The sequence below is a fragment of the Cyprinus carpio genome, chromosome B13 (genome assembly GCF_018340385.1).
Source record: "Cyprinus carpio isolate SPL01 chromosome B13, ASM1834038v1, whole genome shotgun sequence".
NCBI lineage: Eukaryota > Metazoa > Chordata > Actinopteri > Cypriniformes > Cyprinidae > Cyprinus > Cyprinus carpio.
The window spans coordinates 22,141,786-22,169,387 of NC_056609.1; the positions used below are offsets into that span (position 1 = coordinate 22,141,786).

General features: G+C 36.5%; 1 protein-coding gene across 4 annotated transcripts; it reads right to left on the reverse strand.

Moving 5' to 3' along the window:
* Nucleotides 1-1,790: 1,790 nt before the first annotated feature.
* On the reverse strand, nucleotides 1,791-27,602 carry LOC109050257 (serine palmitoyltransferase 3-like). 4 transcript variants are annotated; one of them, XM_042737288.1, is made up of 12 exons: nucleotides 26,930-27,602; nucleotides 26,112-26,175; nucleotides 24,114-24,283; nucleotides 22,173-22,321; nucleotides 16,797-16,921; nucleotides 15,467-15,560; nucleotides 12,650-12,755; nucleotides 11,384-11,603; nucleotides 9,476-9,602; nucleotides 4,798-4,933; nucleotides 3,394-3,523; nucleotides 1,791-2,621 (listed from the first exon to the last, which is right to left on the reverse strand). In XM_042737288.1, exons 1-12 carry the CDS (start codon nucleotides 26,950-26,952, stop codon nucleotides 2,508-2,510), a joined length of 1,458 nt encoding a protein of 485 aa, XP_042593222.1. In that variant the 5' UTR covers nucleotides 26,953-27,602; the 3' UTR covers nucleotides 1,791-2,507. The 4 variants fall into 4 exon arrangements, with proteins under 4 accessions (XP_042593222.1, XP_042593223.1, XP_042593220.1 ...); XM_042737289.1 differs by having other exon boundaries at nucleotides 24,114-24,268; nucleotides 26,930-27,601; XM_042737286.1 differs by having other exon boundaries at nucleotides 26,112-26,312; nucleotides 26,930-27,600.

Here is a 27,602-nt window from a genome sequence, read left to right on the forward strand (position 1 = left end):
CTGAAAAATACCACAGACATTAAAATACCTCCACAGTTTTAACCTGTTGTGTAATATTTGAGATAATTCACAATAGATATTATTCGCCTAGAGCCTCTGCAGATATTACAGTGACCTATAACTGTCAAAATAGATAGTGATGGTGAATGTGTAGCTAATATGTATTGGTTTTCATGTCTGATGAACACAAAATTAAAAAAAAAAAAAAAAAAAAAAAAAAATATATATATATATATATATATATATATACACACACATACATAAAAACACAAAAGTATTCAAAATGTTGGGGTCAGTCTGTTTTTTTTCTTTCTATCTTATTTTTTATTTTAATTTCTACTTTTATTCAGCAGAGATGCATTCAATTTATCAAAAGTGACAGTAAAGGCATCCACAAAAATATTAAGCAGCAGCACAATTGTTTTCAACAGTGATAAAAAATGTGCATCAAGTCAGATCCAATGATTTCTCAAGGATCACATGACACCAAAAACTGGTGTAATGACTGCAGAAAATTCAGCTTTGCCATCAAAATAAATTACATTTTAAAATATATTAAAATAGAAACAAGTTTTTTTAAATTGCAATAATATTTTAATATCTTTAATTATATTTCACAAGTTTTAATTGTTTGCCCCTAAATAAAATGTTAATTTCTAACAGGCAGAGGACCTCGTCCACTATGAATGTGTATTGGACGTTTTTTTTTGTAGTAACACAACCTTGGTTGATAAATGTTGTTTTCCATCTGTTTGCAAATGTTTTCCAGTGCAACAACAATTACTCCCACTGTGTCCCTGAAATAGCTAGAACAAAAACATGCATTGTCCGATGAGTCTAGTCCCCAAGACATCTCGCCAGTTTCTCACCTCAGTCTTGAGAAATCTTCATCACTATGGTGTTGGTATTCTTGAAATAACAAACATTGTTTCAAACATGAGTGAAACAAGTGCAGACTAGACCCCATCTGTCTGTAGCATTTACTATCTCTCTTGATTCCTCCCAGCATTAATCAAGTGGTTACCCCACACCTGCGGAATGTGCATCTCTCAACTAATTGCTAGTTTAAGCTGAATATTGGCTTGTGTGCAACATATTTGGCATGTTGAGCTCTAGCGCTCAGACAGCGATTTTGCGTCTCTTTCAAATGTAACAATAAAGTTTTGTCTCATTCAAAGCAGAGAATTTGGTAAAACATGTGCAGACACTACTTTTTGTTAGCACAAATAATTTTGCAGCAAATGAAAGTCAAAGAGGTAATTACTATATGCTTTGGTGTTTACTGTGGTAAATACAGTTACTATAGAGACCATGTGAATGTGGAAATGGCATGTCATAATTAAGGATGGAAACTGTAAGTTCTGTGCCTGATTCCTCTAAATGATTCTGATCCTTCTATCGTTTAATTAACAGTAAGCTGCATGTGTTTGATTCACTAAAAAGAACCGACTCAAAAGAGTCATTTGTTTGGAAATCGGTTGGACTGCATTGGTTGTACTGTATGGTACTGATTCACTAAAAAGAACCGACTCGAGTTAATTTGAGAATTAGAGAACACCAAACCGAACTGATATTTTTTGAAAAATACAACTGTTTTTGAATTAGACGTTTTCTTGGTTCCGAGTCCTAGGAATGATCAAACTAGATGTTTTGATTTCTGAAGAAAATATGAGTCAAATAAAATCTAAAATCCAGCAAATGAACAGAAGTTCTGCATCTGAAATATGCAAACAAATGACACAAAAACCCTTTTAAACTTTCCAAGCAAGCATTTGATTTTCAAAGCACAATCAGTTTATAAATGTCTTTTTATTTATTTATTATTATTTTATTCTCAGTAGTAGTTTCCTGCACATGAAATACAAATAAATCCATGTCAGTGTAAATTTGAAGGACTTGGGCCTGTGAGCCACAATGCGTGAATGTTTAATGACTGTGAATGAGTTGCACTGGGTCTGAAACGCCCAGCCTTGTTCAATCTCTTTCAATCAATGTAGTTGTGGATCACACATACACATAATACAGCACAGAATGGTCTTTCATCAGTCCATCTTAGCAGCAGGATAAAAGGAAATAGGATTTCTTATCCACAGCTAGTTTTGATGTAGGTCAGTGTTAAGGGAGTTAATTGTTTGATATATTTAGATCAGCTTTTGATGTACATTCTATAAACACGGCCCCTCCTTTTTTCCCACAATCCCCTGAGGACAAAATCATTTAACAAACTTCTCAAAACTGAGAAACAGCAGTTAAAAAAAACAAAAACAATTAAATATAATTTTACAAAATATACATGTAAAAGTCAATGACTCATAGTAAAACACACCTGAAAAAGCGATAACAAACACTGCAAAAAGTTTTTTTTTTTTTTTTTTTTTTTTTTTTGGAAAAGCAGAACTGTCCTGTGTGGAATTGCAGGACACTTTTTCTTCTAAAAACGACCAAGGCATTCACACCTTGGCAGTCTCTGGACAAGCCTTCACACTCACAGTGATGACGATGAGTGATTAGCTGTCCAGCTCAAAGTCTGTTTCATCATACAGCTCTGGCCGATAGGAAGATCTGTGCCGGGAGAACTTCACCTTGATGTAGTCTCCAAGTTCATCGAGGCTCTGGAGAACCTGGAAGAACATGGAGTGAAATGTTAAGCTAAGAAAATCAGAGGTTGCTATATAGATTTTTTTTTGTTGTTGTTGCTGGGAATATGTCTGAGATGAGTTACGTCACTTCTGCTGCACTTTCCAGTGGCATTTTTAAATCTGCTTTGGATTGTAAAAAGCACTAAATCAATTGATCTAAAATGAAACTGAATAAGTGTCCAATCAGTGTCATTCATCGCAACCCATGTAGTCCAACTGATTCTCAAACAAATTTTGAGCCAATTCTTTTCTCAATCAAAGATGTACAGCTTACCAAACACCATACCAAAATCATATTGGTCAATTTGGGATATTTAATTGTGCATGCTTCCCCTAAATTAACATTTTAAGTAACTCATCTCATTATAATCTATTGCTCAATCTAAGTTGATCTTTAAAAACACTAATAATTGAATAATTATTAAATGTAATCTTTAGCAAATCTCAAAGTGAAATCCCCTTCTCATTTTAATTTAGCAAAGCCCACATTCACAATTTTTTATATTTCCATTATTTAGACAAGAGTATAGAATTTTAATACTGAATTTGTATATCATTGCATCCCTATTAGGAAATCTTTGGAAATAAACTAGATTTTCAGCTTTTATGTTTTAAAAGTTTTCTTTGTGCCTCAACACTCATTTCTATTTCACTAGACAAAAGTCTAACACAAACAGTAAACTAAAAAACAACAACAAAGAATACAGATAGAGATAGATAGGTCTATGAGATGTTGAATGTTGTAGTTTATTACCTTATCGAGCATTTCTCTGGTGTGGGCGGCAGACACACAGAAGCGAGCCCTGGCCTCTGTAATAGGTGTAGCTGGGAAACCTACAACTACAACACCGATCTTCCTCTTCAACATGGCCCGTGAGAACGCCCTGTGAGCAGATGATAAACAACGGATTTTAGTAGTTTATACACACACACACACACACACACTAGCAAATGTACTACTGCCAAGCAATCAAATGTTCTTTCTTTTTTTTTTCTTTTTTTTTTGGTATTTTTTTTTTGGTTAGTATTGATGTCATGATTGATGGTATAAAACAGGCAGAGGTTTTCACGCTAATCCTGAAGGCAGTACATGCCTTATCCAAAAGTGTTTTCTACATTCAAGCTTCCAGACATTATTAGTGCTCTTATTATGACCATCTTCATTACAAACTGAGCCTGTGATTAGATAGCAGAAAGACACCGTCTGTATTTTAGCATATCTAGAATTGAAAGTAGAAACATTATGCAGGGTAAAGCTGTCGAGAATCCCATTCAGAGTTTGCACTGTCTGCTACCTTTCCTCACCCTTTGAGCGAAGGGAAAACCATTGTAAACCGCACAGCTGGACTGTCATTTGCATTAGCCAAGAGGGAGAAAAAGAAATGGATTGACAGGGAGAGAAAGGCAAAGGGAAAGGTATAATGGAGGAGGAAAAGATTGAGAGCGAGAGGAGGAGAGTAGGCCTCCACTTTGTCAGAGAACAGAGCGGCGACGGAGAGTGAAAGCTGGATTTAAAAGGCCTCACAGCTGCCGTCGTCTTTGTTGGTGTGCCAGGAAGCTGTTATCTTTGGAGGAGTCTGAAACGCCTGTGCAGTGATGAGCCTCTCGCATGTCATGTTTTCTTTCTGCCTCTCTTGTTTTTTTCCTCACCACTGATTCATGGATCAACCAGACCATCCAAGATGGCTACGGTCCAACGTCTTCTTGAAAAGACCACATCGCCGCCTTTGGAATGACCAGTGGAGATGACTGCAGCTTTTGTTGGGGTGTCCTCAAGCAGTCAGTACATTTTCCACATGGCATTCAAAGCTATCACCTTTGTAACCCGATGTAAGCCTGGCATTGTTGTTTTATTGGCAGCTCGAAATGTGGGCAGGTTCACAAGTTCAAAGAAGGATTACTATAGTGTCCAGACAGTGGAAACTGTCCTTAATCACAAAGAAGACAAGAGAAACGCTCACAAAGAAACATAATGTTTTGCTTCTCGCTGGCCCAGTGATCTACGTTGAGGGTTTTCAAATAGACCAAATAGGGTTTGTGTAAATGCGAGCTTGGAGATTCTGTAGTGTAAACTGACGCTCTTTTATACATGTTGTGCAAATTGGACGTGGCCAGAATCGGTCATCCGAACGGGCCACTGGCTTTAGGAGCTGCTTACCCAACTTTCCCAGGTAGATAGAGCAGGAGCGGTACCACTGGAGAGTCCTGGTTGCCGTAAATGATGAAGCCCATCTCCTTCAGCCGAGATCTTAAGTAGCGTGTGTTCTCAGCCAGCTGCCGAACTCTTCGCTGGCCTGTGGGGGAGATGCAGACAGAGGCGTCATCGAGGAGAATTTGTTAGCTTTCATTGGAAAAGGAGAGACATAAATGGGAGTCTACAATAAAGTAAAGGGCATGATTTACAACAGAGCAAACACAGGTCAAAAGGAAAAGTGCAAATAATCTCAAAGGGCTCCTCCAATGGGACTGTATCTGAAGGATTTGATTGTCCTCAGGATGAGAGGGATGCAGACTATGAAAGTCTCAGTTACAGTAGATGTCCTGCCATTATTTATAGGCTGATTACTAAGATGACAGTGAAACTTTATAGGCATATTTTTGCACTCGTAAAAAAAAAAAAAAAAGGAACACTGGGAAAAACTGCACTTGTCAGAAAAGAAATACAAAGGACCACAATAGTCAGTAAAACCATTTTTAACTAAAAACAAGTGGATGACAAAACATTGCCAGGATGGCACTTAAGTGGTCAGCAGGTGCACATGCATGACCAAAATAAAAAATGCGCACACCGACATGGTTGACAGCTATTAATTTACAATCACCATTTTAGAATGACTAACTGCAATACTGTATAAGATTTTCATTCGAACTGAAAACATAAAAGATTGCTGATTTTACACGGGAAGATTTTAAAATTCAGAAAAGAAGAAAGAAAATGTGAATATTAGCATTGTATTTTTTAAGTGTACTATAAAATAACTTTATTTTTATTTAATACTTATTTTTTATTTAAAAATATTAAACTTATTTATTATATTATTTAAAAACTAAAAGTGCAATAATACTATTATTACTCTTATCTTCTTTTTTATAGTTATATTTAATGGGTCACACTATGTGCAGTGTGGGAACCAAACCAAATCTCCAGGTGCTCTCATGAGAACCAGACTGAAAAAAATTATGTGCACTCCTTTGCCATAGTCAATAACTGAAGTGTACAACAGTAAGTGAGTTTTAGACACTTCTAATTGTAATGTTGTTAACATTTCAGTTCTGACTTTCAGTTCTGAAATGACAAAATCTCCATTAAAGACCTATTGACAATTGCATAACCACTATGTTAAGACTGTGTCTTAGGAATTAGTCTGGGGTGTGTTTCCCAAAAGCATCATATTCGTTAGCTAACTATGGTAGTTAGTTCCAATGAAATCTATTGGTAATGACAGAACTTGCAACCATAGTTGCTTTTGGGAAATGCACCCCTGACTAGCAAGTAAACCAAGGTATGATCAGTTTTATTTTTTAGATTCAAATTAGAACAATTTATGTCATTGAAATGTATGACCAGTCTTAATCAAATCATTTAAATGACTAAAGTAAGACTAGTTTAAGCAGTAGAACAACATTTACCAAAGCATATCATGTTAAATTTATTTGTGCATAACCTAATTAATATTCATAAACTTTACCATTTTGTGACATCACAAGCAGCACATCTGTGCACCTGCCTCCCAATTGTCCCAACAACCTGAAGGCTGTGATTGTGGTCATTTGTTTATGATATTTTGTAAAAACCTGATGGTAATTTGAAAATACACTGGTAATTCTACAGTAATTTGTAGCACTCAGAGAGTCTGCACCCACTGTGCGGTAGCATGAACGCCAAACAGACCATGTCAGGCAAACCAAAGAACAAATACGTCTACAAACTGGTCCTAAAAACAGCTGGCACAGAGATTAGCCCACTTTTTTCCAATTTTTTGACAACACTGTTTGCCTGCAAGTTTCATAGTTGTTCTACTTAAATATAGTTAAAAACACTGGGGAAATGGCCAAGGAATTGCAACATAATGTCGTGGCATACAGCCATACCACCAGCAGTTATTGCTCTTACAAGACAGTCTTAGCAATACCTTAACTTGCCTTTTCCTAGACAAAGTAGAATTTATACATTTCCCCCTTTTATTCTGTAGGTATAATCAAGAAGAGTTTATAAACAACTATTAGTTCCCTTTAGGATATACTGTAGGCTGATTAAGTGTGAAAGACTAGGAAAGGGGGCCCAAAGGAGGAGACGGGAAATGACATCACCTGCTCTGCCGTTCAAATCCCAGGATCGGTCTTTTAATAGCCCCTCATTTAGACCATTAAGTAGTTAAGTGAGACAGAGCAGACCCATTCATAAAATAATCCAAAAACATAGTAACAAACAAAAACAGAAAGAAAACAGAAAACAACAAAGTATTACGAATAATTCTAAAAATTCTAAAAGTTTTCATTACATTTTGAGGCTCATTTCAGTACTCTTTTCAAAATGCTTCATAATGTGTGTGTGGAGTCAGTCGATGTGAAAAAGAGTACCAGCTGGTTTTGTTTTGTCAGGCTGAATGGTAGACAAATTTCATTCTTTGCCAAGACACTCTTGGCTTGTACATAGGATACAATGGATTTGGCACACAACTGGAGACTGGGGTAAACTGAGAAGCATGTACTCAGATGTGAACGGTACCATGCGGTTAGCGGTAGCTTAGCGGTTACCGCTCTGGACTAGTAATCTGACCTTTGGTGGTTCCAACCACAAAGAGATAATTCTTTAAACTTAATGCGATTGGAAACAATCAGTAGCTCAATGAACATCAATACCTTTCACTCTCTGTCTTTTTCAGTTTATGTCTACCTCTCATTCCCCCCTCCATTTTTAATTGTGTGAATCATGCAGTTCTGGGGGCTGGCCAGGTCCGCCTCCAGCACTCTTTGGCACCATGGCCTGAGTTTTTGAAAAACAACGGCATGTTTGCATATAATTACCTGTGAACCGATTGGCAGGTATTTCAAAAGGAGGTGGGCTGTAAAGCTAAGCTCAGAAGACCTTATGTCAGCAGAACGAACACAACCGCTGTTAACTTTCATTACATTAGAAACTCTTCAACAGAAACACTGAAAACTGGCAAATGCTAGGAACAGCAGGTGAAGCTCAGACTAAACAATTAGTCATGGACGTGGTACAAGTTTAGATGTGGCAGGTCTTCTGCAGCATATTGTGTTGTATTCAGAGTGAGATACAGCACTGTAAAGCGAACTCTCAGATCAGTGTGACTCACCCTCCACAGAGCTGCACATCATGCCAGTAATGACACACATGGGCGGCTTGTCCAAGTCTGATATAGACATCATAGCGTTCAACAACTCCAAACAGCCTAGAGAGATTCTCTTCGGACAAGTTTGGGCTAGAATCACTTGTCCAACTTAAGCAGAGGAGTTTAGCTAGTTAATTAACTCTGCACTATATTCATGTCTCAATTTGTATTAAAAAGTTTGATTTTGATGATTCCACATCTGATTTAGATTTTATTTTGTATTCAATATTTTTTTATGCATATACTTAAATGTTTATTTAATTTGAATGCATAAAACTATTTATTGGCCAGTTTAATTGCTCTTCTGTTGACTCACACTACTGTTCAAAGGTTTGGGGTCAGTAAGATTCCTTTTTTTTTTTTTAAGAATTTAATACTTTTATTCAACAAAAATGCATTGAATTAAGTAATAGTAAGAATATTCTAATGTTACAAAACATTTATATTTGAAATAAATGCTGTTCTTTTGAATTTTTTGTTCATCATAACATCCTGAAAAAATGTTTCAAAGTTTCAAGCAGCACAAGTTTTCGATATTGATAATAATAAGAAATGTTTCTTGAGCAGCAAATCAGCATATGAGAATGCTTTCTGAAGGATCATGTGACACTGAAGACTGGAGTTAGAGCTGCTGAAATGTCAGCTTTGCATAACAGGAAAAAATAACATTTTAAAACACACATATACATATACATATATATATATATATAATATATATATATATATATATATATATATATATATATAGATATATATATATATATACATACGTGTGTGTAAAACTGTAAAACTGTTATTTGAAATTGTAATAATATTTCACATCATTACTGTTTTTTCTGCATTCTTGATCAAATAAATGTGGCTTTGTTGCACATAAGCTTTCAAGAACATTAAAAAAAAATCTCACCGACCCCAAATTTTTTAAGAGTAGTGTGTTGAACTTAAGGCTGCCCTTCACTACAGTCTGAATCCCTTCCTATCATGGTGTGAACTGCGGTGAAATTAAAATGAAACATGATGTATTCTCTAAAAACATAAATATATGGATTAATGCATATAAAAAACAGAAGAGCGCTTGGGAAAACCCTTTTAACATCTGGTGCCATTCTGCTGACTCTTAATACTTGGAAATATTCGACCTTTCCTTGACTAAAGGTCTGTAAGACTCTTTAAGCCAGTCCTTTTTTTATTAAAATCTGTTTTCCATGAGTTATACGCTGTAGCGAAATAAATTTATATTGTTATTAAATCCATGTGATTGAGAAGTGTTGGGTGGAGAATTTCAATGTCTTCCGATATTAGAATGACTGACTAGTTTGAAATCTGGGTCTCAACGTCCTCAAACACATCAAGTGTAAAGTAGTGCATCTGTTGACTTCAGTCATGTGACTTTTTAAGTTTTACAGCTTCACAGTCTTTTTCATGATTTTATGTTTTATTATTGCTTTAATGTCTATACATTGCTTTTTTTATACCAACCTTCTGTTGTTCCATCGACACCCATGATGCATTTAATTGCCCTGATGATCTGCTCCACAACAGGTGGGGACATGGCTGTAGCATACACGGCACTGTGAGAGTGACTCCGCAAATAATCCACCAACTCCTGCAGAAAAACACAACATATCAATTATTAAAGGAATACTTTCATAATTTGTTCACATTTAGGTTACTGAAGTTCTTCACAAAAAGAAGAAAAATACTGGGTTCAAAAAAATAAAATATTAAAATAAAATAAAGAAATTAAATTACAATTAAACAAATTAAATTAAATTGAATTAATTTAATTAAAAATGAATTATTCAAAATTGAAAAAAGAAATTAATACTGTTGTAACTGAGTAATTACTGCCAAAAATGTTGTAATGAGCTGTCCTTTTAACTATTTTATGGTCAACACTCCGTGATAATGTTTCACAAGCTGTGGTAGTATTATAGTTAAAGTTATGGTTTGTAAGTTTGAACTTTTGTGCAGGTGATCCATGAGAAGTGTATTGCACCCTAGAACAAGATATTTAACCTCAGGTTTGTTCAGAGGAGGAAACATTGTAATAAGTGATTTAAAAAGTCACTTAAAATTACTATATGCAAGAGTAGAACTGACACACGGTGCTGTCCAAATTACACCACTAGAGGGAGATGAAACCACACAGCGCACACCTGAGACACTGATCATCCAGCAATAATGACAGCTTCTCCATTTGTTGACATTGTGTAAAATCTGTTTGTTTGTTACATCCAATACAGGAAGCCGGGGCCAATATTCAGATCTTAATCTCTGTCCTCAGACATCTGCATCCACAGTGGAGGGACGAGGGGAGGGGACGCACGGGCCTCTGCATCCAGATGTGTCCTCTACTTTGGGTATGGGGGCGAAGGGGTTTTTAGGGGAAAAATCTGCAAAGCAAACATCTGCTTTCACTTAAAATGCAATATTTGCAGTGCTTTAGGTCCTGGGAGCTTTGTGGAAACAGCATAAGATAAGTCAGTTAAGAGAACGTGTCCGAAAATCCACCCACATCTGTGGAGCGAGGGACTGGCTGGAGCCGTTTGGCGGCTCGCTTTGCGAACCTCCCACTGCGCCTGTGTACAGTGTGTCCTTATTGCTGCTGAAAGCATGTGTTTTACTCTGCTGCTGTTGAGTACCTTTATAAAAATGGTAAACCTACAGGAAAGGAACAGAAGTTTTCTTTGACAAGCTCACAAGTATGACTAACAAGGTCTGCTGTCTAGCAGCACCACTTATTTCACTTCATTTTTCAGAAAGAAAAATAGTATTAAAAGTGTTATTTTTTAAATTATTGTAATGATTATCTTTTTTTTTTTTAAATTGTAGTAATACATTACAGACAAGTACCATGTTTGGAAGCATCCTGTGAAGATTTGTCCCATAAAAAATATAGTTGGCAATCGCCCAACAGTCTCACCTTATTAAATTCTCAATATTACATACTACATGTATGGGTTCTCTCTCTCTCTCTCTGTTCTCCAAAGAATGCGTAATTCAAAGAAGCTGTTTTTCTCTGCTTTTTCATTTTCAGTCTTTTATAATCAACTGCCATGTCCGTGATGTGGTTATGAAGTGAAGTGGTCTTTTTTAATGGAGTAATGAGATGAGAGCGGCGGCGTGACAGGAGCGTGAGTGACATTTGGGGAACATATGTAGTTTCACATCATGAAACAAGACCATGTGTGTGAGTCTAAAAGAGAAAGCAAGGGAGAATGGTGTGCATGCTGAGTACAGGTGACGTAAGTCATTTCTGTACCACGAGCGTCACCAAATGACAAACAGCAGCTCAACGATCCCAATTTCTGTAAAACCCTGTCCTTTCTGCCTCAGGAAATGTTTTGTTAAAAGCCTAACAGTAAGGTATTAGATAATGCCTACCTTTTTCCCAGCTATGTACCCGCCAGCAGCCCCGAAGCTCTTAGTGAAGGTGCCCATTAGAACGTCCACTTCATTGGGATCCACCCCAAAATGTTCTGTAACCCCCCGACCTGTGGGCCCCACAGCCCCGATGCTGTGGGCCTCGTCGAGGTACAGATAAGCCTTGTACTTCTTCTTTAGCACTAAGATCTCTGGCAACCGGACTAGAGAGCCTTCCATACTGAAAGAAATAGACAAAGACATTTCAGTTAAGATGTGTAAGAAATCAGATTATGGACATTGAATGGTAACTTGTAAACACAAGGCAAACATGAATATAAATGAATATAAATATAAATATTTATAATATTACATTTTAAAATTATTTATTTTATATATATATATATATATTATATATTATATAATATATATATATATTATTATATATATATATATATATAATATATGTATAAATATAAAACTATATAATATATAAATATATTAAAATATACAGACAGACAGAAAATTAAATACTTTTTAACCTTTGTAATCCATTAACTTAAATGTATTAAATTTAACAACTTTACATGACTTTCAATATTAATGGTGCTGTAAGTGATCTGTTAAACATAAAATGTATCCAGCTACTAAGCAGATATCACTGAAATAGGTGTCCTGAGAAATCACCTGTCTCAGTGACGGCAATAGGCACTGTAAATAGTATTATGTGGCTACCGGTACAGTGGTTGTAAGTTAGTGAATCATTCGTAATCTTTTATAATCATGCATGAATTTCATATAAAGTTCATGGACCTTCAGTGTTCACTTCAAAGCACACAGAGTACAGATTTATGCAATAAATGACCTCAGAAAAAGGGTTATCAATGCTCACGAGGCTGGAAAGGGTCACACAACCATGACTGAAGACTTTGTCCTCAATAAACTAACAATCAGACAGGCAGTGTTCAAATGGGTGACATCACACATCGGAAATCCTCAAACAAACAAGAGTGATAATTGTGATAATAAAGATCATTTTGTTTGTGCTACCAGTTATTAAATCCAATTGCTTTAGCTGTTGTCCAACAATGATAGCAAATGTATTTTGTATTGTTTAATTAACATTCTGCTGCTTTGTAAAGCATCTTGAGCTGTACTTTTGTAGGAAAACCTCTCTATAAATGTAGTTTTTATTAATTTGCTTAATTAGATCCTCTTTCATTTGATGTAGCTTCTTACCTCAAGGCTATAGTGAATGGAACTGTTAATATTCACAAACAAACTGACCTGTAAATGCCCTCCACCATTATGAGGATCTTTTTCCAGGCGCGATGGGTACGAGGTTGACCTGAGCAAATCGCCTCCTTTAGCATTTTTTCTAGACTCTGCATGTCTGTAACCAAACACAAAACAGGCACATTATGACACAATCAGCTATTAAAATAAATATACACTGTTATTTTATCATAACTCAGACATTTTCTTGTGCCAGTCATGAGCGCAAGTGGAAATCTGAATCAATGAAAGCATTTTTAGGAATATAGATAGCTGTAATACTACATCACTAAACTTCTTTACAAATTATGAACAACCCTTGAATTCTTCTGTATGTGGCCACCAAGTTTTTGGATATACAGAACAGTGTTTCCCAACCCTTCTTCTGTAGAGATGCCCCAGCAATGCACACCTCATCAGCTCAGTAGAATTGAATGTTTTAGATTGCTGAGACCCAATTTGACACTGTTGCCAGACCTTGCTAGAAGGAAAAAGAAGGAACATGCCATGGTCTGGTAAAACAAACCCAAAAAAATAAGTGACCTACAGTGTGTCTCACCAAAATAAGCATCAAGAGTTTTTGTCTTTCTAGGAGGGTGAGGGTTTTTATGGATCATGAGAACTGCTTGAATTCAATGATCTGATTTATTATAGCATAAAACAAACATTAACCAAGGCTAAATTACATCTTAATGCAAAAAAGCATTTCCATTAATTGTATCCGAGAGGAAGGACTGGAAAAGCCAGAAACATTGAAATAAAATGGAAATAAATTATATTGATTAATAGTTATGCTGAGCTCTAACAGCACACTGGGATATTCAACAATGCTATTATTGGTAGGCCATAGTTTGTTGTGTAAACCCAAATGTGTGACTGTATTCTGTAAATATAAATAAGCCCAAAAACCCACCCATACTGTATTTATAAAAGTTGCTTATAACAACCACAACCAGACATGGCAACACTACAAACTGGCCAATAGATGGCAGAGTTTAACTGCAAAATAACATTTTGAATTTGGATTTTGAAAGCCAACACAGGTTTAATTCTGGCCTGTTACATCTGATCCCATTCCTCCCCTTTAACCCTATTAACTTACTGCCTTTTTCCTACTGTCTCTATGAATAAAAAGTGACAAAAAGCCCAAAGAATACAATGTTCCATATAGTCTCTCATTAAAGTGGCCTCATTTCAAACAGTTGGACATATTTGGGCCAGTGAAGGCCAATGTGGACGCGGCCTGCTTTCACTATCCATGCAGTCCTGAAACACTACACTCACCTAAACAGATCCGCCCAAGGTTTCAGGCCAAGAAAAACTATACAATAAAGAATGACAAGTAGACTGTATTTGGACATAAATGCCAAACTATTTTTGGCTAGATGTTTAAGTGTTGTTAGGCTGTCACTAGTTAATTCAAGATGACAATGACAGTATTTGCAGCTTGGATATAGAGACATTGAACCAGAATAAGTGTGTCTGTAATACAAAAACATACTCTGTTTGCAGGGAAAATCCACCCACTCACTTCAAAATATGTCTCATTGACGTATACAAAACAGCAATGATTATTATTCAAAACGATGTGCAAATGATACTACAAAAATCCATTCTTTTATTCGGTATACCATATTTACAGCTACAATCTTTCCCCTGAGGAAACAAGTCTTCCAGCAAGTCCTTACGTAACTGATAAACTAAAAAAGCTAAATCAAAGGCCTAAATATTCCTGATGTCAACAACACATTTAGGGCATTTAAACAAATTGAGTCTGTTTGCATTTAAATGGGTTTTTGGAATGAGCGATCATTCAGAAAAACAGAGGTTATTATCCTCTTCTGCTTTTGGATATCTTTTTTTTTTCCAGTGTGGGATTCGCAATCCTCTGAAGACAGATAAAGAATTAAAATGGCAATGCACCCGTAGCGTGGTAGGTATTTGTCAACAAACATGTTCTAACAGCCAAAATTCAGATGACAAACTTTGTTATGCAGTGCTTCCATTTATTCTGTAAGTGTGCAGGTATCAACGGAGAAGAACATTTACTGTATTTTCCTCCAGTCTGTATAAATGCTTGCTAAACAGGTTGGCTTATCATACAATTATGAACTTTAACTCACTGATGCATTTTATTTGCTTGAAAGTAAATGGTTATCATTAACTCATCATATCCGCTTATGTTACGTCATACACCAGCATTTTTACGAAATCAGAAGTGGGGATCTCTGCACGAGTTCCCAGGTTAAAAGTTCAACTTCACGCAGCATTCTTTTACATTTTCTGAGGAAGCCAAACTTGGCATTAGTTTGCACCATAATTAAACAAACCTGAACCAGTTAATCAAGGTTTCTTTTTTTTTTTTTTTGAACAATCGCAGCCAAGCACAATGGACTAGGGTTGCTAAACTCCTCTGTCACTTTTTATAAGACCATTTTCAGGTCAGACAGTGGCATGTGGAGGCTTTCGGGTTTGATGTAAGGACCCACAACCAACTATTACATGGCACTGTCAGAGTACATTCAAGCTTTTGTTGTTCATGCATCATGTATTCTCATACATCCTCTGGAGGAAGATGCACACTAGATGCACACTTTTCCAGTAGCTACACAAGAATACCATTAACCATTATGGATTCCCTAAAGCACAGCTTTTATAAAACCCAAATATGCCTCGTGCAGTCTAATGCTTAAATTTAGTTTGCTAACCATCACAAAATGTGAAGACCTCAGTATTTACAAATGCTGGACCTAGAGCAGTTGTGTGGATAACTGAACACACCATGACCTGGTGTCTTTAAACTTCAAAATATTTTGAATATGTACTCACTGTTGTGCTTGAAGACTCGAATGGTTGCCCCAGACAACCTGGCTCCCAGAATGAGTGACGTGTGATTTAGCTCATCGCTCAGAATCAGGCAGCCCTGGAAACATACATTGTTACTGCATGGCTCTGAAGATATTATGAAGCAGGAATCCATCAATTACACAATGTGTGGAATAATGTTGTGAGGGTCCATTCAGAAATATCATCAATAATCACAAACAATCAAGCATTATTTAAATAGCAGCACCCTTAAAAAAAAAAAAAAAAAAAAAATAAAAATAAATAAATAAAACTGAAAAGAGTGCAACTATAGTACGAGTAAAAAAAAATGTAAATAAATAAAACCTCAAACTATAAAGCATTCTCTTCATCTTATTATAGTTTGCACTTAACATCATATATCACTTTCTATTTTTTTCTTATTTTATTTGTTTATTTATCTATTTTTCTTCTCTCCCTCATTTTCTGTCATCAAATCTTAATTGCCAGTTCTAGTTTAATTATCTGAACCCCAGGTTCAATCCTGTCCCAGATAGGACATGATCTATCTGGAACCCAGATCCACTTCATTGCCTCTTGCAGTGATCTCCAGTGAGGTGGCCCTTGACCACTTACACAAAGAATAGTTATAAAAACCATTTAAGGAGAAAAGAGAATTAAGCTCATCCTTATATTTACATAGTCTACAAAAAAGACTTCTGGGAACACTACTGAGTAATGACTTTAATCAGCAGAGATACATTTATGCATTTTGAAGACAAAGCATTTTACAGCGCATTTTATCACTAAATGTGTTCCCTGGGAATAGAACCCGCATACTGGGTGTTACTAGGTATCGCCATGCTTTTTGTGTTAAAAAGAATTGGACTTCTTAGTGTATCTTCTGAACTGGAAGACAAAGTCTCAATAGCCGCAGAGCACTGCCTGATTCAACAATGGTTGCGTTCATCTCCTCTCCACCTTCAGAGGCCTTGAACTGACACCTCCTCCAGAAGGCACAAGTTGTTGGACCCACTGCTTAACCAATTCTCTTGAGGCTGCGACATCATTAAGACTTTGCTTGAGATAAAACACCCCCCTAAACGCAATCCAACCATTGGCAGTTTTCTGGCACCTCAAGACTGGATGTCAACCAGTTCCTGAGGTCTTCTAATCTGAGCTGATTATGACCAACCACATCACCGGACCCAGCATAAACAAACCTTAATGACACACCCTAAACAAGTGCTGTCATACCACACTTCTAAACTGACTTCAACAGATAAAACTGAGTGATTTCAGACAGATGTTAAAATAAAGAGGCACTGCTGATGATTACATTTAAAATGCTCACCTTTCCGACTAGTGCCGGAATGTTCATGGAATTGGTGGCGAAACCCATTCCAAACGCCATGGCAGACTCCACCCCCAGGAACTCTGCCACAAGTCGCTCCAGTTTTTCATGGATGCTTAAGTTGCCTATAAAAAGAAATGTATTATTAAGCTGACACCTTTATCAAAATTACAAGAGTCTCCTTGGTCACTTTTGGCTACATGAGTCTGCATGAGCGCCACAGCTCAACATGTCAGGAACACGTACTGACTGGTTCGTTTAACCACAAGACCACGATTTTTTAAGAAGAAAGTTATTTATGAGAAAAAGAAACTGAATCTACTCTTGAGATTATCAATACAACACTAATAAAATACAAGGCCACTAACAGTAGTAGAAGACAATGGTAGACCTCATTTATTTTACTTTACATGGATACTAAAAAACTAAAATAACAACTTTATTCAACAATTTGTCTCTTCCACGTCTCCCTGGCAGCATTTTGGAGAGCATCCACTGAACGTAAACAACTGTTCTGGGTGAAGGGTGATGCCAGGGTGACGTGGAGGAGACGAATTGTTGAATAAAGTCATTATATCTGTTTTATTTGAGCACAAAAAGTATTCTCGTAGCTTCATAAAATTACGGTTGAACCACTGATGTCAAATGGATTATTTTACAGATGTCCTTGCTACGTTTCTGGATCTTGATCGTGTAAGTATCCTTGCTCTCTATAAGAGGGTCAGAGAGCTCTTAGAATGCATCAAAAATATCTTAATTTGTGTTCCAAAGATGAACAAAGGTTTTACAGGTTTGGAACAACATGAGTAATTAATGACAGAATTTTCATTTTTGGTTGAACCATCCCTTTAATGCTATGAGGGCCACAGGAGGAATGTAAAAGTGCCTCACACCACTGTTAACAGAAAGCAGAGATACACACTTTAAGAATTCATTAGGCCACAGTCTTTCCCAGTCAGATTAGGTGTTCTAACCGCTTTGAAGGAAATTAGAGCATGCATTTTTCCTTCAGCTTTTCTAGTTTTATAAACTCAGACAGGGTCAGCATGGAGGAAACAAATGAGATCTGTCAGAACATGTGAGGTGAAAGACATTTACATTTATGCATTTAGCAGTGCATTCAGGCTATTCATTCAGTATGTGTGTTCCCTGGGAATCGAACCCACGACCTTTTGCACTGCTAACACAATGCTCTACTACTGAGTCACAGGAACTACGGTCATAATGTTGGTACATAAATGTCAAGAGGACAAAAACAAACAGAACATCTGATACTGTGAGATAAAATGTGACCCAGTGTCCTGTAGTTTAAATATAGATAGAAAATCTGGCTATAGATATGTGCCATAACTCTCTTAAGTGTTTTTATTACTTTATCACTACTGTTAAACAATGTCATTACTTTTTTAAAGCCCTTTTAAACAGGCCCTAAAGTCAGAAGTTATCTCATCTAAATACCAGTGTTGAGAAAAAATACTCAATTTTAAGGGAAAGTTAAATTAAAATAAAATTTTCATAATTTACTTAAAGTAATTTTGGTCCAAACCTGCATGACTATCTTTCTTTTGCAGAACACAAAAGAAGATCATTTGAAGATTTTTGGTAACTAAACAGTTTTAATGACCAATGACTTCCACTGTATGGACAAAAACACTAAGATGTTTCTTAAAATATCTTCTTTTACGTTTCAGAAGAGAAAGTATGTCATACAGTTTTGGAATGACATGATGGTGAGTAAATTAATTGGGTAAATGAGGGTGACTTTCATTTTTAGGTGAACTTTTTTAGGGGTGCACGATAAATATCGGCCGATAATTAATGCACATCTCGTCAGTAAAGCCGGTTCTCTATTCAGCGGTAAATTCCATCAGGTGCGTGATTTCACGAGATGCGCATTAATTATGGGCCGATATTTATCGTGCATCCCTAAACTTTTTGAATTAGCTTTGCATCCTGTTTGCTGTCTTAAAGGTGCACTAAGTAATTTCTGAAAAACGCTTTTGACCACAGCGTCGGACCGAGTACCAAAACATACGTGTAGCCAATCAGCAGTAAGGAGGCATGTCTTGTAATGATAAAGAGAAGAGAGCGCTCAATTTGAGTGCACAGGACAGATATTAGCAGATCGACTATAGATAGAGAAGATGGCAGATAAAAAAAAGAAAAAAATATCAGAGGAACAAAACATTAAAAAGAAGGGATACGATCAGGCAAGAGGTAGGACCCGTGTAAATATTGGCACAATTCCTAAACACACATACATACAAATATAAATTAATACATTTCAAACACTATGTAGTTGTTGCAATGTTAAAATGCATGCTCAGCCACAGTGCTTATATGTGCATTATTTACTGATCCCATGAGCGCCTTACCCATCAAAGTGACATAAAGACCATAATGGTCTGACTGCTAGAAATGTTTAACAGCTTTAAACAAGAAATTCTGGTTAAAGATATATTTCCTACTGAATAAGACAGCAGTCCAGAGTGGTTGTACAACACCTAGTGTTAGTCTGTGAGAAAACGCCTCTCCTTTTACGTGATTCCTATAGAGAGCTTTGTATTCTAAAACACTATTGATTTCTCCAGACCTCCGATTATTCCCTCTCACAGCAGCAGCTGAAGCGTGATGTGTTTGATTAAACCTGAATCAGGGCCGGGCGGCCACACTGCACTTCAATGTGATAACTGAGAAGCTCTCTCTACAGAGGAAACCCATAAGGGTCCTGACTTCTAACCAGGATATTGTAGTAGTCTAATGAAGTGAGAAATGAGAGCGAGACCCATGAAGAGCTCATTCACCTGGTGGGAGTGTATACACAAGAAGAAACTACCCATAAAACAGCAAGTTCTCAAAGCATCTTAACCTAATTGAATTGAAATGAATGAAAACGGCTCTGAAAACTGTAACAACAGGGTTCAGGGTTAAATACGAATTAAGCCCAAACAACATCACCCGTGACCACAGATTACCACAGAAAATTATGTTTACAGTAATACTTACAGTCAATGTTGGACAAAGCACTGCGCTAGAATAAACATCAAAGTACATACGTATAAATGTATGTACTTCTTTTAACATTGACATGAGACTAATTTAATAAAATTGCTTATTATTCGTTAATCAATTTTCATTATTTAACCATTAACATCCCATTTCAAGCTTCACATTTTTTGTTTTTAAGCCCTCCAGGGATTGCCACTAGAAATACAAATGCCTTTTTTTTTCAATTATCAATTAAGACAAAAAACAAGTATCAGACAAATTTGAATGCAGCTCAAGTCACTTAAGAACCCTCAAGAGGAAGACAACTCTTGTCTAATAGGAAACTGTTGTAGCAAACATCATTTTTTGCTTGTAGAGTCATCATTGTGAAATATTTAGCTCTTTTTACAATAATTGTGACACTTAAATGGCTCATTATGTTGTCGACTCCTCCACACCAGAGTGCCACGTGCTTCAATGATATTAATGTTTGACAACTAAAACAATGTGAAACCTATAAACTCTTTGTACATTTAAATAGTCCATGGTGACTGAAAACACACATTATAATAAAATCTAAAGACACACAGACACTCCTATAGCAGAATTTCAGTAAATGATTGATGCATCTGTCTTAAAACGTGTCACCTAAAGCAAATACGGACCTTATTGATCTTGCAGTTGGAACAAAAAAGTTTTGTCAACTGTGACTGTACTGTTATAGTTAAAAACCTATTACCCAACATCACATGGGTTTGACGTAAAATAGTAACCTAATGTAACTTGGCAAACACAATAACATCTTTACAAATCTCCAATTAGTAAAACACTTTAAAGCAAGAATTACTTGTATGGTACTTGTAGTTATTTAAACTTATTTTTTTTTTTTATTTATGAATTAGTATACACTTTATGTAATATAATATTTTACATGTTATATATTTAGTTTTTAAGAATCTCTAATTTATATATTATTCTATACTTATTTTACTCATTTTTATGTTTTGGAATTCTGCAAAATGATTTTAAAATGCCCATCCCTAATATGCACATACACACACAGGCGTCTAATTAGGAACTGCATTTTAATAAGGAGTCGTGGGGTTAGTTGTTATTGCTCATTTTACAGAAGGCCTGCAGAAATAAATCTGAAAGAAACGACAACTTCTGAGAGATGCAAAAAAATAAATGAATCCCTCAAATGAATAATGAATGATGCAAAAAAGACTTTACACACAAATACCTCATGCCTCATGATCATGTCTTCTTTTTGTGTCTGTTTCTGAAGTGGTATTTGGCTTAGATTCACCACAGTCACTGCATAGCACCGCAGATAAAAGATCTCAGATGACCTATTTACTATGAAAATGATCTGAAAATATCTATCTGGTAAAACAATTCTTTCCTTAAGAAGGGTGTGTATTTATACTGTGTGTGTATGTGAGAAGAGGAGACAGAAAAGTAGTAATTGACGGTGAGAGTGAGAGAAAACAGTGGTGAAAATATTTCCAGCTTTACAGTCGTGTCTTGACCTGACTGTGCTCACGTGATGTTTTACGGCCTTGCTGATGTCAGAACAGGTAGCGACATTCATTAAGCAGCTGAAAAATGCAACACATGCAACAAACCAGAATAACCAGATCCTTGAACATTCGTCAAACCAAAAAGAATTTTACAACTGTGCCTGAACAGGTCTAATCTCTAAATCCCCATCAACGATTTCCACGCCATTTTACCAAGGCATTTCCCTGGAAGTTGTTTGTGATTACTCAATAAGTATTTTTAAAAGTCATTTTAAAGAGAATGCAATCACAAAAAGTAATTTTATAACCAATTAAATGCTTTAGAGCTTAGCATTAATTTCAAGCCTGCAAATCACAAGAGTAATTCTATCACTGTGGGAAACAACATGAGTGCTTTAAAAAAAAATGCATGCACCCAGATAGCCATTTCACCCCTTAGCCTTAGTACAAACAAGCCAGCTTTTAACGTAAAATAACCATATTTCAGCATGGAAATACGAGGAAGATCATTATGGGTAATTTGACTAATCATACTACATGTAATAAATCTGTAAAGAGAGATATGAAACAGTTCAGTCAATTGTTAACTTATACTGCAAATTCAAAAACAGGTTGGGCCTTTAATGAATTACCCAGAAAAGAAGCTATTTGCCAAGGAGGAATTCTACGAATGCTGCTCAAACAGGTCTGATCACAAGTAGAGGAAAAAGCTTTTGACAGGTTATTGATGGCATTAACTAAACCAAAATAGTTGCTCAATAACCTACTATGCTTGTTCTTATGCAAACACTGTTGGATGCTATCGGTGACCTGTTTCTGTGATTGTAGGTACGTTTCTTTTTTTATGGTGCAACCACACACATACCTAGTTCCTGTCTTGTGCTGCAGACGCCCACCCCATACTGCCTGGTCTCCTCTGCCACAGTTTTCAGGAAGTCGACATTGTTTTCAGCGAAACCCAGGTAGTTGTAGGAGCCCATGTTTATGACGTTCTCAATGGTTCTCCCTGTTAACCTGTCAAAGAAGTAACACAGCATCAACCAAGTTGGGAAAAAAAAAAATATTTTTATTTTTTTGACTATAGCACATACATAGATCTTTCTTGTTCCAGGTTGCAACTGAAATCAATGGGTGTAATATAGAAGAACTGCATGTATTGCAAAGAAGCAGTAAGTGTGAGTATTGTAAGTGTGGCTGTTGAAAGAAAAAATTAGATCAAATAACAAAAGCCAAAATCATATACAGTAACAGGCACACCATATTAGTTTATCAAATATTCATATATTTATCCCCGATTAAATATTTTATTATTATTTAATTTACATTACCATTCAAAGGTTTGAGGTTTTTGTAATAAGTCTCATGTTCACCAGTGCTGCTTTTATCTGATCAAAAAAACTGTATTAATATATTTTTCAAATATTTTACAATTTAAAATAACTGTTTTCTATTTTAATATATTTTAAAATGTAATTTATTACTTTGATAGCAAAACTAGAATTTTCAGCAGACATTACTTCAGTCTTCAGTATCAACATTTTGTATTATTTTCAATGTTGAAAACCATTGTGCTGCTTTGTATTTTTGAGGAAATCATGATGCAATTTTCCCCATTTTTCAACTGTAGTTATAATAAAATTATATTTTAATATATTTCTCCCATGATGCTGGTCCAAAAAGTTGGCTCACCAACTTGCTAGTTTAAGGGATACTCCACCCCAAAATTAAAATTTTGTCATTAATCACTTACCCCCATGTTGTTCCAAACACATAAAAGCTCAGTTTGTCTTCGGAACACAATTTAAGATATTTTGGATGAAAACCTGGAGGCCTTTGACTGTCCCATAGACTGCCAAGTAAATAACAGTGTCAAGGTCCATAAAAGGTAAGAAAGTCGTCTTCAGAATACTCCATCTGCCATTAGACGTGCAATCTGGGTTATATGAAACGACGGGAACACTTTTTGTAAGCGAAGAAAACAAAAATGACTTTATTCAATTATTCCTTTGTCAGTGGTCTCCTCTGTGTCTCTCCATATCACCGTATGCTGCATATGATCTTCTGTGTCATCCGCGCCACAAGGATGAGCTGTTTCTACGTGTATTTAGCTTTGTTTTGCAATTGTTCCGAAGATGAACGGAGCTTTTATGGGTTTGGAACGACATGGGGGTAAGTGATTAATGACAAAATTTTCATTTTGGGCTGGAGTATCCCTTTAAAGGAGCTATGTGGAGGTTTTTACTTAAAAAAATCTTTAAGATAGAGTTTTCATTTGTACATGTATAAGCCAACCATCATGTAAAAAAAATAATGACACCTCGACTGTCCACCACGGTTGCCTCTATCAGCCTGTAGGCTCAATTGTGTGTGGAGTCGTCGGGCCCGAATTGGCGCGAAAATTCACAAAATGTGACGTCATGTCTCGTCTACTTGGGCTTACAACCGTATGGCACACCAGCCATTATAGTAAGCAGCGGCAATAGTGTTTTCAGATGGACTCTGTGGATGGAAAGAAGCGACCAGCCTCCGGCAGCACAATTCAGACACCCACGGACACTCCTCGTAAGTTAAAAAAAAACAAACAAAAAAAAACGTATCTAGTGTGGCAAAAAGAGAGAGCGTGCGCACTGAGAACGAGCATGAGACTGGCTGCAGTTCCTCTAACGGCCACTGGTGTCAGTAACGGTTACAAATTTCAGAACCTACGCAATGCTCCTTTAAGCTAGTTAGAAGTCTTGGCTAAAACATGTCCTGGTCTTTACAACAGAGTCATAACTGTTTGTGTTAATGCAAAGTATATACCTACCTGAATGTCCAGTTGTAATCATCTGATACCCTTTCCATGATGTCAAAAACAGGACCAGGTAAACTGCATATAGGCCGGTTCCAGTTATCCCTGACTCTCGTGTACAGGTTCCGTTTGTAAAAGTTTTCAAAATCTTGGTACAGGGGAACAAAGTCCTGCAATACAAGATACTGGTCACAACAAAATGACCATAAGCACTTTTAATATAACCTAACATTAGTATTTTGTGCTTTCCTCACCACAATATGCCCTATTAATTAAAAAAATAAGAGGCATAGAGCTGACACAAGATCAGCCATAAAAAGACACTGTTTTGTATGTGGGTAGTTACAACCGGGTGAATGTTTCAAAACCATCTGCTCTGTGAGTATCAGAGTCCTAAGAGACTCACCCACATCTTGTTCTTAAGTAAACTCTGCCAAAGAACAAGGGAGAGTCTAATCAGACTCCTCATTGTGCTGCCTTTATTAAACTTACTTTGAACAAATTGCCGCCTGACTTTTACAAGTTTTGCGTAAGCTTTTGACTGCCACTCATAAGTTTTTCTGGTCACTGAGGAGATGTCTGATCTTTGCCCAGCATTTCAGATCGTGCATTCAAAGCGTTCTTTTAAGACACCAAGAAAGTTTAAACAAAAAAACTGCATAGCATTTTTTTTTTTGTTCTCATTTAACACAAAGAATACACAAAGCACAAAGTTTAAAGCTTTGCTGGTGTGTAACTCAACCAGCAATGTAGAAAGCCCTGTTAAACAGGAAAAGGGAGAACAGAAATGCTGCGAGATTATTTGAGGCCACATGTAAATTTTGCTCTTAAATGCTAATGGAGTGTATAAGTGAAAGTGAAGTGAGTGAAAGTGACATTCAGCCAAGTATGGTGACCCCTACTCAGAATTAGTGCTCTGCATTTAACCCTTCCAAAGTGCACACACACAGCAGTGAACACACACCCGGAGCAGTGGGCAGCCATTTATGCTGCGGCGCCCGAGGAGCAGTTGGGGGTTCGGAGCCTTGCGGAGTCAAACTCTCTAACCACTAAGCCACGACTTCCCCTACGTAAAGGCCTACATATCAAGCACACTCTGTGAAAAGTGCAGTGCTGAAGTAAAAACTGTTCTTTTCTGGGTTCATATATTTATTTTCATTGGATATTAATGGGAAAAGATGGCGCTATAACAGCATTCCTACACTGAAAAGTCTTTTGCACTCCTTCTTACTGATTTGTGTTTTTGCACTTTACACATTAGAGCTAGGTTAGAAGATTTAGACACTGCCAATTTGGCTGAAGTGTTTCACACTGATCATGGAAAATATGGCAAGCACAGTGCCGAAAATCCACAATGTGTTACTCATATCATTATAACACAATTTTAGCATTTAAGTTTGCTAAAGGTGTGACTCCATCTGAAAGCTTACCATTTCATAATCTTGTCAGCTAAACTTCAAAAAAACTCAATTTATGCCTTTGAATAATCACATCTGATGTAATGCCACCAGCTTTGAGTTAGAAATGTGCATGAACGAGGCATCTTTGTGAAGGCGGCATTCTCAGCGGACAGACTGAGAGCAGAAATAATGAACCCACACTCCTTTGGGGTTTAATTGCGTCTTTAACCTCCCCAGCATCACCTCACACATATGGAGATTTTCCATAGTTAACAGTGTGTAAATGTAACAATGTGACATGAAAGAAAACACTTTTGTGTTTGACAGTAAACTGTCTTGACAAATACTCATCTTTTTACAGTTATTTGTAAATGTTAAGAATGTGACTGAGCATTTGACATTTAGACACACAGAAAGTTGTTATTCTAATCCAAAAATAAAAGTTCCACCAATCAAATGGAAGGTTTACAAGAGGTAAAGCTAAAAATAATTATAAAAAATATGTTTTCCCCCCAGTGTGTACTGAACAAGAGAAACTGGAACAAACTAACTAATTTCTACACATAATGGTTATCACATTTTGAGAAATATATTAGATGGAGAGCAACCCTACCTTTTGTTCTTCTCTCTCCTGGGCCTGATGGCACTTCTCGAAGCCAACCGCTCTCAAGAAATCCCTGAAATAGCCAAAAAGAATGACAATTCCATAACCCATGTATGTCAGGACAGCCACGTACATGGGGGCCTCCTCAAATGAATCTTCACCCCTAACTCGAGGTTGATGAAAACCGTCTCCCTTGCCATTTTTCTGCACCTAAAATACCATTGACAAAACATTAAAGTTAATAATGTTTTAACTGCACTGCAATTTAATAGACAAAATACATTCAAACATATATGCCTACTGCATAAACTAAATACCTCAATTTACAGAATTTAATGATAAATGTAATTTCTACGTTTGCTTAAACCATACCTTTCACAGCCAATACGACACTTTAAATGACAAATACTGTCGTTTGTTTTATAGAAACCATAGCTAAATTAAGAGAGCAGCTAAGCCACCAGTGTTTTGCCTGTGGCTACGAATACAAATTTTACAGTTAAACTATTTATGGTTACTAATGCAGCTATTTTCATAAGAGTAAACATTTATTTTACTACGAAAATAGCACTTGGACATGAAGCATATTTCAGTGATGACTAACTGGTGATTCGTTTTTCGAAGGGATTCATAAATAAATGAACCATCTGAACGAACCGATTCGCTGAAATGAATCGGACCTGTCAAACCTATGAAAATGTTGTAAAAGTTACGTTGTCCGTAAAAACGAGTCCGCCTTAAAAAACGGTCATTGTATTTTAACTTTTCTTTTTAAAATAACACGTTTAACTTGATGCACTGAGCAGAGGTGATGCACTTTGACTTACCTTTTCTTTTCTGTGATATCCATTTTTCAAACTGTTGCTTTGCTGTTGTTTCTGGTCAGAATAACACTTCAGGGTTCCATTGCATGAATGCTGTTCATCTGTTCGTATCATGTTTGCGAAGCGTCAACACTGAAGAATGAATTATACAGGCTATTGTACTTCTCTTCTCTGTCCCTCAGTTAGATAAGTGTGTGCGTTTGTCCGTTGAAGTGTATTTCCCTGACGTGACTCCACCATCCGACTTCATTCTCAATTGACTTTGATTTGTGTACACACAACTTTGGACCAGGAAGTATTCACGGACATCAGGGGAACGACGCGACGCGACTGGGCGCTGCCTTTGACAACTTCATTGATAATAATGGAAGAGTACGAGGCTTGTGTTGTGCAATGATGACGCGTTTAGTTGTTTCAAAGTTGGCCACAGTCAATCTGCGTCTGAATGGGTTTTATAATAGCTTCAATGAAAAGTAAAACTAAAAGTGAAATTCATGCAGCCACTAAAACCGAGTTGTCAGTGGTAAAAGATAAACTGTTGAAAAATGCATACGATGCAATCTGCCTATGAAACAACCAATTAGCAAACAGCTTGAAAAAATAATTTACTTTACTTAAGCCGAATTTTCGGTTAATATGCCGCACCGCCCTGGAGTGTTATGCCGATTCATAAACT